Below are 9,877 nucleotides of genomic sequence, written 5' to 3'. Positions count from 1 at the left end.
GCTCACTGTAAATTTGATAGGGAATCAATGGAATCAATTTACGCTCCTCGCCAGCACAATGTCTGGCTGCAGTTGTGAGTGCAGCCAGGGCCATGGCCACGGCCACAGCTACATGCGATGGCAATGGCGATGGGGATGGCGATAGGATGGCGATGACGATACGGTTGGACTTGGTGCACAAGGGACGACAACAGAGAGACAACGACGACAACCACAACGTTAGTTTGCTATTGGAAATGCACACTTGACATCCTGCGACACGCAGGTCAGGAGGATATCGTGAGAAAAACTAACAGTGACACTGCTTCGAGCTCCGACCAGAGCAGAGCAGTGCCAATCTGTGAAACACTCGTCAGCCACACCACCACTGATTGTGGTTGGAGGAGTGTACGGGGGGTGAAACCATCATAAATAAATCAATTTGTAATTCGATGCGCGTAGCTAATTGATTTTAATTGTGCTCTGCGGTCTGTCAAACTCAATTTGGGGACTGTGCACTCTACACCACAGCGCAGCGCATCGCATTGCATAACATTGGAGGAAAAAGGATATGGCCCTGGGCAGGAACAACACGTTCCCTACCGGCTAATTGCACGTAAATAAGCTGTGGTCCAATATCCGAGGCTGGACACGGACTCGAACACGGCTCTTGAACATTGGGACAGAACAGGACATGATGTGTCTGCCTTTTCCGTGTCGCTCCACTCGCATCTGCAATGCAAATTAGTTGACTTCAATTAGCAGGCCCTGCATCATTTTGCTGCACAGTGACTGTACAGAGCCTACTCTTTCTAGTCCATGTTCCGGTAAAGGGACAAAAAAACTCTTTCTAATTGGCCCGCCCCCAGCCCATTTAGTGCCCGAATCAGAGCCATGTGAGCACGGATGTTGTTGCGGTGCGTGGGGCAATGTTGATCGATTAATTGAAGGATCTCATTGCGGGTGAGGGAGTGCTAGTTCTCAATGTACGAGTACGAGTACTGTGTCTCCTAACTTATGAATGCGTTTTGCGAACAGGTTTCATTCAATTTGCAAACTGAATTTAACATTCATCTGATAGCTTGAACATTTTCATTGTTGAATGTGCTGAAAACATTTTGAATCGAATTAGAACGAGTATATCGGTTGCTTTGTCCGAGATCCTTGTGGCAGGGCAGCAGGTTGCAGCTAACAAGGATTTTTCGCATTTGCAACCATCAGCGAGAGAGAGAGAGAGAGAGAGAGAGAGAGGCAACCGCAGAGGTGAAGCTCCTGTAGTCTGATACTCGTAGATACATTTTGTTGCTATCATCTGCAGAGTGGTTGAAATTATTTCGGTGCTTGTTTGTTTGCAATTTAATTTAAATACACACAGAGGAACTTTCCAGACGCTTGGCAAACGAAACCGAATGCAAAGATATTTATATATTTATTTTCGCATTTTTCGGAAATATTTCCCATGCAAAATCACGCACATTTCAAATGTTGCTGTTGCCATTACTCTGCTGTTGCTTTTTTGTTGCTTTTTCCATTGTTGTGGCTATTGCCATGCATCTCTAAAAACACACTTTTATACCCAAGCATACACACAAGTGTGTGCGTCTTCGAATACATTGTGGAAACGGCAAAAGCGAAAAGGGATCCTTATATATAGTATATCTGCAATTATTTGTGACAACAGAGTCGGAGCGGAATCAGAGACCCCTTTGGCTCGTCGAAAGTTCTGCTGCTTCTGCTGGAAGTTCAAGGAGCAGCTCTCGGCCGCAATTGAAAAGAAATAACAAAGCGCGCTTCAATAATTTTCCTACAACTCGTTCTAGAGATTTTACTACTAATGCAGGGGTACGAGTGCTGGGCTGGAGGAGGGCCCAACAAAATATAATACAAAATGCGCATGCAGAACGGAAACGGCAACGGCAACGCCAACCAACAAAAAATTGCAGCGAAAAGAACGGAACGGAACGGAACGGAAAGGACGGAATGGAACGGACAGCAGCGGAAAAGGGAGTATGCAGTGCATTGTACTAGATTCTTTCCTTTGCATTTCTTTCAGCTCTTCCGTTGCGTAACGGCAAGTTTTTCACACTTTGGCAGGCAAACTAAATGCAGACAATAACCAAAAGCCAGTCTGGAGAGAGGGAAGGGAAGAAGGGCCACTGACACCGCCTTTGTTGCAAGAATGTTCCCTAAGATTGCTTAACGCCAAAAATCAACAGTGGGAATTTGTTGAGTCGGAAAATACATTGGGTCACCGGTCACGCTGTAACAAAAAAATACAAAAATTGCGGACATCCGAGGGGAAAAAAAAAGAAATAGACGGATTTGCTTTTAAAATTAACACACACTTTTTTTTATTTAATTTCACCACCATTTACAATATGCCTATACAAGGCTTTGATTTATTTACTTTAAATTAAATTAGTATTATTTTAATTTGGTTTTTGCTTTAAATATATTTTACACACATTTTCTTATCTCTTTGATTCTTGTTTTTCCATTTGTATCTCTCGCTCGCTTCTGCATCATTTTCTGTTGTATTTTTCACATTTAAAGTAGATTCAGTATTTTGATGTACTCTGTATGTTTTCTGTAAGTTATCTTTGAGTTTTCTTGGGTTTTCCATGGGTTTTTGTGTAAACATTTATATTTGGATTGTGTACTTATGTGGGCCAGTGGGCCACAGAACAGGAGTGCCAGGCCCAAGCCTTTCGTGGAGTGAGCCCCCAGCTCTGTGCTCTGCATTTTATAGACTCTTCTCTGGTTCATCTTGCTGTTTGGGTTTTTTAGACTAGTCTAGTTTATAAATGTTTGCTTATCATTAGTTTGTTTTTTGGTTTTGTTCTCTTTTTAGCTCGCTAGTAGACAGCACACCTCAAAAGTGCGTTGCAATGAAATGAGAATGAAAAGCAGTCATCAAATGAAGATCATCGAACCGAACGCCAAACGCAACTCAGGCTTGCATTAAAAAATATGTTGAATTACTCGTACTTAAGGAATTAACTAATTGGTAACCGTTAACACATGTCGCACGCCGGACAGCACTCGCTTAGGCCTGGCCTGTCCGTGCTACTGGCCCGGCCAGTGGCTGCGCGGGCGCCTTGGAGGCGCTGCAGCTGGACAGAAGGGAACGCGGCTGCTTCTTGGAATGTGTCATCAATGTGGCGGCTGCTGGTTCCGTTGCAGCTTCTTCGCGGGTGTCTGCAGCCACAATTAGCCCATGGCCCATCAGGGAGCTAATAATCAGGGCTGCCAGGGCGCCCATTACGAGGGGCGCCACGCAGACGCTGGGGCTGGGTCGAGGCGAGGCGGACGATGTCGAGAAATACGAACTAAAAAAGTTCGTCAGGCTCGAGTCGGATGAGAGTGTAACTGCGGTCCGGAAGCAGCCAAACAAAGAAAGGAGGGAGAGCGGAAACGGAAGGGAGATGGATCAGTAACGTTATTGCATAATTGGCTTAGGCCTGACGAGACTCACCTCGTGCCGGTATCGGATCCTTTTGCGGAGTGCCCAATTCAATTTCCTTGTACTCCTGATACAGGTCGCCGATTTGTGCCGAGCATCGCAGCAGCAGTCCGCCCGGATTCGGATTGGGTGCGTAGATAGGCCCCCCATGGCCATAGACAGAGTTCAGCCCGTAAACGCCATTGTAGATGGCCGGATTGACGCTGGAGAAGTGCACACCCTGCAGCTGCAGCTTAACCGAGATGCGGGAGGCAATCAGATTATCGATGGTTCGTATGTACTGGGTCTCCACATTGGTTATCTGCAATGAAAAATTGATTTGGTTACACACAAAGACTGGGAGTGTGGCAGGGATTAACATTTTTTAGGACATTTTTTTTCTCCTGTTTGTTTTACACTCGCAAATGCATTTGCATAATTCAAGCTGCCCAGACGAGGGGATTCTGGGGAGTGGGAGTGGGAGTGGAAGGGAGCGGCTCAACATTTGGCAACGTTTAGCCCTCACGCTCGTAATAGTTTTGTTTGTACTCCTTGGACTGGGGACCAGAGAGAAAAAACTTTTGCCAGCCAGCATCTTGTCGCCATTTGCAAGTTGGCACAGTTCAGCGAAGAAGAGCCGTGCTGGTGCTATGGGGGGGGGGACAGTTGCCACATGTGCTGGGAGACACTTGTGTATGCATGGAAATTATGTATCAAGGAACTTTATCTGTGTTAATGTAATGCAGCAAAAAGCAGCGGCGTCTGAGCCAAACACAAACACACAAAGCGGCTGCGAAGAGAGAGAGCGGAAAAAAAGAAGTGGAGCCCTGGCCGAGCAGGAAGCCTCACACAATTGCACACATTAGTGGCTGCGGCGTCGCCAGCAGGACATGCTTGCTGGGTGGCACACAAGGATACAGACATGGACATGGACATGGACATGGAACGGGCTCAGCCGTAAGAGCCGAAACAGCGCCAGACGACACATTTGACGAAAGTTTTGCCAGTTTTCTGCAGGCTTTGCCTGGCCGAGCCGTCCTCCTCCACTCTGCCTTTGGTGCTGTCTTTTGCGCCATTTCTGCCTTTCATTTAACTTGCATCTGTATTGCTCTGTATCTGTATCTCCATCCATATCCGTAGTATCCCCCATCCGCATCCGCATCCAAGCCTCGTGTCCATGTGCTCGCTGCGTAAGTCCACTTTATTTTCGCCAGCTCTAAGACGCTTAAACTTGCATTTGGCTTAAATGCTGCCAGCAGCTCCTTCATGCGAGAACAGCTTTTATGCTTAATGGCAGTTATTTAGTGCAATTCACTGTAAAATTGTTGCCATAAGAGAATCTACCGCTCGCCTTCTCCAAGTCTCTTTTTCTGCATCTACTATATTTTTATATGTACATATATCCCGCACATATATATGTGCCCGCTTTGTGTATTTCTGTGTATGTGCAAGGATTTGTGCTTTGATAAATATTTTCTTGTATTTTTTTTGCCCCTACGCATGTGCATTGCATGCCAAAAAGCAGATGTTTAAGCAGCAAAACTTCTTTTTGTGTTCACGTATTTTACTTGCAGCTTTTCCTTTCCACATATTTTCCTTTTCCTTTCCTCTGCTGTGCATACAACAGAAATTATATATTTTTAATAGTTTTGTGCAGTTTAGTGTCGGACGACAGCAAATGTGCCTCTTAGACATGCAAAGACGACAGAATATTGTGAGAGAAATTCAACAATAAATGCACATCGTAGTGTACAAAGGCTTAGAACCGAGTTCACAAAAAAAAGAGAAGGGATGTGTGAGACGCTTCTTACGCGTCACAACTTTTATACCCGGCACTCAGTACTACGGCGTTTTGTCAAATTTTAAACTTTGTCTTCAACTGTCATCTACATCTACAAAACATTTCTCACACCAACACGCTCCTTCAGCTCGCCGCCCTTCGCTGACCCACCACTGCAGACTCGCGGCAGAGTCAGAGTCAGAGGCAGCGCCAGCACTCAAAAAAAAAAAAAAATATATAAACTGCGGGAGGGGTGGGTTAAAGGTGGGCAGAGGCAGAGGCATGGGCAGAGGGACGGCAGAGGCCGAGTGAAGCAGAAGCAGAGTGTGAATGAGAGAATGTGAAAAGAAAGGTGGGTTTAGTCACTGCAAATTAATTTCTTTATTGTGGCCATAATAATGATCCAATCGGATCCCAATTTGGTGATAGATATGGTCATTCCCTACGGAATGGCGTTTTTAGTTTTCTTTTATCTTCAAGACTGTAGATTTGGGAGGTTTTCGCCATTTTGCTGAGGCGGAAGGGGGCGGGGGTAATTTTTGAAATACACTGGTTTCAGTGTGAGCATACAGCAATCCGGAGCCAAAATTTGGTGGCTCTAGCCGACAAACAAGACGGACAGACGTACAGACAGACATGGCTCTATCGACTCGGCTATTGATGCTGATCAAGAATATATATACTTTATATATACTATATTACATATATATATTATATATACTATATATACCTTCTGTGCGTTACATACAACAGCTATTCGCACAAATACAATATACCCTATTTACTCTTCGAGCACCGGGTAAAAAAACAGTCGTTGGGGGATCGGAGTGCCAATGCCATGCTAATACCACTAATACTGGTGTGGGGTAAACATTATATCGGTTTATTTTGCAATGGTAAACACTTCGGAACATTTTTTGCTAATGCAAATTTCATTTCATTCAATTTTGGAATTAAACTTGAAAGTATCGATACTGACTGGGATGCCACTCTTTTCATTTATTGGACCATTGTACTCTAAATATCGTGTGTCCGCTCATAGCCGATAATTGTCACAAGAACATGTATCGATATATGCAAAAAAAGAGTTTGCAGCACTTTTATTTTTTCAGCGAAATAAATTAAATTTCTGAAAGTTTTGTTCTCTTGTAAGTTTTCCTTAAAAACAGGCAAATTGTGAATAAATGCGAATGTGAATTTAAAGTGCGTTCCTTTGATACAATTTTATAGGCTAATTGGATTACAAAACGAACAAAAATGGCATCAGCAAGCAGCATAAAGCTTTACGGTGGCCGCAATATGGGCTGCGTGGTGGAGCGAATTGAGTGGAACAATAAAATGGATCTATTTGCCTTTGCTACAGATAAGGGAGAGGTGGTTATACAGCGGCTGAACTGGCAGAAGATCGCATGCTTTCCACCGCCCGTCAAAAGTGCCACAGTGCGTTCGCTCTGCTGGCAATTGGACGACTCGCTGCTCGCCGTGGGCTACAGCCATGGAAAGGTGGCCATACTGGATGTCAAGACCGAGACAATAATCTTGAGCCTGAGCTACGACGTGGACATCAGGAAGGTCTACTTTAGCAGGACCATCGACTGCCAGGAAACAGTGGAGGTCCACACATTCAAAACTTTGAAGGACAAGCACAATAACTTTCTGCCCAAGCCACGGCTGCTGCTCAGCAGGGACCCATCCCTGACGGCGCAAGACCAGAACCCCTTGCCAGAAGGTTCGCCCTACTTCATGATCGTTGTACTGTGTAACGGAAAGATCCATCTGCTGCTGTTTGGTGCCCTGCAGGTGGCCAGCATCGATCTCACCCAGCACGTAGTGCACCCCGAAGAGTGTGCAGTCTACGATGTGCAACTCAGCGGGGACTTCAATGCCATTTACGCACTGCTGCGCGATGGAAAGCAGCTGAAGATGCTCCACTTCCACAACCAGTTGCTGCAGGACTCCATGGTGCCAATACTAGGCGTGGCCAGGCTCTGTGCCCACATACAAGAGGCGAAAAATTACATGAGATACACCGTGAATTTGCTCAGAGCGGACCTAGAGGCTGTCCAGCTGGAGATGGACAACAAACTGGCAGCTTTCGCCAGCTCCCAACCATACGCAAGCACATCCGCAAATTTTCTGGAGCTGCACATCTTTGGCTTTGCCACTCTGGAGGTGGAGGAATTTCTGACAAGCTCTGAGAAAGAATTCAAGAAAATGGCGAAAGGTGTGGAGGTCAGCCTCAACGACATGCAGGGCCTGGTGTTCACGGACCTCAAGGGAGGGGCCATCAGGCTGTTCTACTTTCTCAATGCGATAGTCGGCCTGAGTCGCATGCCTCATTTCTACGAGTCGCTCATCGTGGAGGAGGTGGCCGTGGAGGCTATGCGTGCCTGCGGATCCTATTACCTGAAGGCTTGCGAGCTGCAGCGGACAATCGATACGCTGGTCAAGGAAATTATGCTCTTTCACACCTGGCTGACATTCACCGTAATGCGTCTGTCGCACCAGGAGATACCCGAGAATATGCTCCTCAGCGAGGCGGAGAACAGTGCTGTGGTTGAGCTCCTTAGCTCGATGGAGCCGGATGCAGAGGATAGCAGCGATGAGGAGGAGAAGGCTGTACCCAAACGCAGCCTCTTCAATCTGGAACGTGTAAGTCAGTATTTGGAGAATTCCTGCCTGACGCAGCTCCCTCCCGAGGACCCCGACCAGCTGTGGGATCAGATTGTAGCCGAGCAAAGCTTCATGGGCGCGTCCAATATATTCGCGCCACATGACAAGAACCTGTCGCTGGTGCAGCAGGGCGAAAAGTTGTTCAATGCCATCGAAGGCATCTGCCAGAGGCCGACGAAGAGCATCAGAGCCAGCTTTGCGCTCAGCTCTTCCATTATCTGTAGCGAGTTTTCTGCTGTGGACAAAACGCAGGATCGGGATTTTGTGACAAGCAGTTTTTATGTCAACGAAGCTGCCGGATGCGACATGTTCGCCATCGCCATTAGCTGGGAGGAGGCCCTGATCCTGCAGTTTAGCCGCGCGGACAATTGTTTCTTGCGCTGCTCAAGCATCCACCTTAAGCCGGGCCTGTTTACCAAGCGCTTGCAGGAGGACTACAACAACCTCCGCTTTGTGGATCTGCAGTTCTACAACGACTCCACCCTCACCATACTGACCCAGAGCACTTCCTCCGCGGAGGGTGTGCGTCCCCACAGCTGCTTCATTCAGCTATCGCTCCCTGAGGTGACGAATCAGTGCACCCAGCACCATAAATCGATGCACCTCAATCTGTCGAATGCAACAGTAACGCGCAGCATCTACGACATCGCTGGCCTGGACGCCTTCAAGTGTTTGGATGGAGTTTGTGATATGCTCGCTGTCTCCGGCGGCCGCAGGGTGATCACAGTTCTATCCGACAGCAATCGCATGATGACAGTCTTCGAAACGGAGGTCGATGAGTCGGAAGACCTGGACATGTCCGAAATATCGTTGCAACAGATCAGCGAGGAACCCAATCCATTCTTCGATGACACAGAACAGCTGGTGGCAGAGACTTGATGTTAGCCATGAAAATGTGATTTAAAATTAATTCATTGGAGGAAGTACGAGAATAATTGTTTCAAAGTAGCAAAGTTCTTGAAGCTGTTCTTGTTCAGTAACACCAAACGGAGATGGGTCTAGCTGCAAGCATAAATTGCCTGCAGCAGGCACTCATTCAGCCGGAACCAGACAATGCTAAAAACCAATAAATATATTTTATACGAGCACTCCATGCTGTACAATTGTGTGTGCAGTGCATTGCCAGCGTATCAATAACAAATAAATTGCGGATAGCACTGCAATATCTTTTGGGCCGATACGTCACTGCACCCCGGTTGTGTTGCTGTTGCCAAAAATACACAAAAAAGAAAAACTATGGCACAAAAGGAGCTGCCAAATAATGCTCCGTTAGGGGTTGCCGTTGCCTCCTAGGCTGAGCAGCTTTTTTCAATTTTCCGCTAAATTTGGCAGGGCTCAAGTGCTATTTGTCTTCATTAATGCGAATGCGAATGCGCCTAGAGAACTTGGCAAATGCCTCTCGAAGATTCGGTTTGGTTCGCTTCAGTTCGCTTTGGTTCGTTCAACCCTCCTCCGACCCGCCCGGCAAATGCTGCGTAACATTTTTAAGCCAACGACGCCAAATGACATGCAGCAGTTATTAATTGGCAATTTACATGCCAAATGATTAATGCCCAACCAGGCCAGAAACGACCCGGGCCTGGCTACGGCACCGGATTCGGATCGGACGGAAGCCAGACCCCAAAAATAGAGCCACAGCAGCCTTAAACCAAAGGCACATATGTCACACGGCGCCAGGGGGTTGGTATGTGTGATGCTGGCATGTGCTTGGGGGGGTTACATTTGCGGTGGGGTGCGGTGGTCGGACCTCTTGCAAATTACTGCTGTGGCATTTCACCGCAAAAACTTTTGTCAACATAAAGTTCTGTCCGGGCCCAGGTCTTGGTCTTGGTATTGGTCTTCGTTCCTGGCTCCTTGTTGGCGCACCTTTTAACGTAAACTTTGCTGTGGCACAGACCTTGCTCCAAATGTCGGAAGTGCCGGGGTGTAGGAGCGTGTGTGTATGTGTGTGTCTGTATCTACGTGTGCAGCCGACATCCGCCCCCAACGTTGGCTCCCCCCCC

The 9,877-nt window shown here is 46.9% G+C and overlaps 2 protein-coding genes across 2 annotated transcripts in view; one reads left to right on the top strand and one right to left on the bottom strand.

The window, feature by feature from the left end:
• Positions 1-2,801: 2,801 nt before the first annotated feature.
• Positions 2,802-9,877, bottom strand: part of LOC117583306 — a 46,214-nt gene continuing 39,138 nt past the window's right edge. Inside the window, exons 6-7 of the mRNA XM_034271550.1 lie at positions 3,455-3,743; positions 2,802-3,348 (exon numbers count right to left, since the gene is read on the bottom strand). Coding sequence (XP_034127441.1) covers positions 3,026-3,348; positions 3,455-3,743 — 612 coding nt within the window. The 3' untranslated portion in view covers positions 2,802-3,025. The remainder of the gene's footprint in view (positions 3,349-3,454; positions 3,744-9,877) is intronic.
• On the top strand, positions 6,201-8,958 carry LOC117583305 (anaphase-promoting complex subunit 4-like). The gene is made up of 2 exons (XM_034271549.1): positions 6,201-6,349; positions 6,432-8,958. The coding sequence occupies exon 2, from the start codon at positions 6,459-6,461 to the stop codon at positions 8,751-8,753; it is 2,295 nt and encodes a 764-aa protein (XP_034127440.1). The 5' UTR covers positions 6,201-6,349; positions 6,432-6,458; the 3' UTR covers positions 8,754-8,958.

Source organism: Drosophila guanche, unplaced genomic scaffold, assembly GCF_900245975.1.
Source record: "Drosophila guanche unplaced genomic scaffold, DGUA_6, whole genome shotgun sequence".
Lineage (NCBI taxonomy): Eukaryota > Metazoa > Arthropoda > Insecta > Diptera > Drosophilidae > Drosophila > Drosophila guanche.
This window is presented reverse-complemented; position numbering and strand designations above follow the sequence as displayed.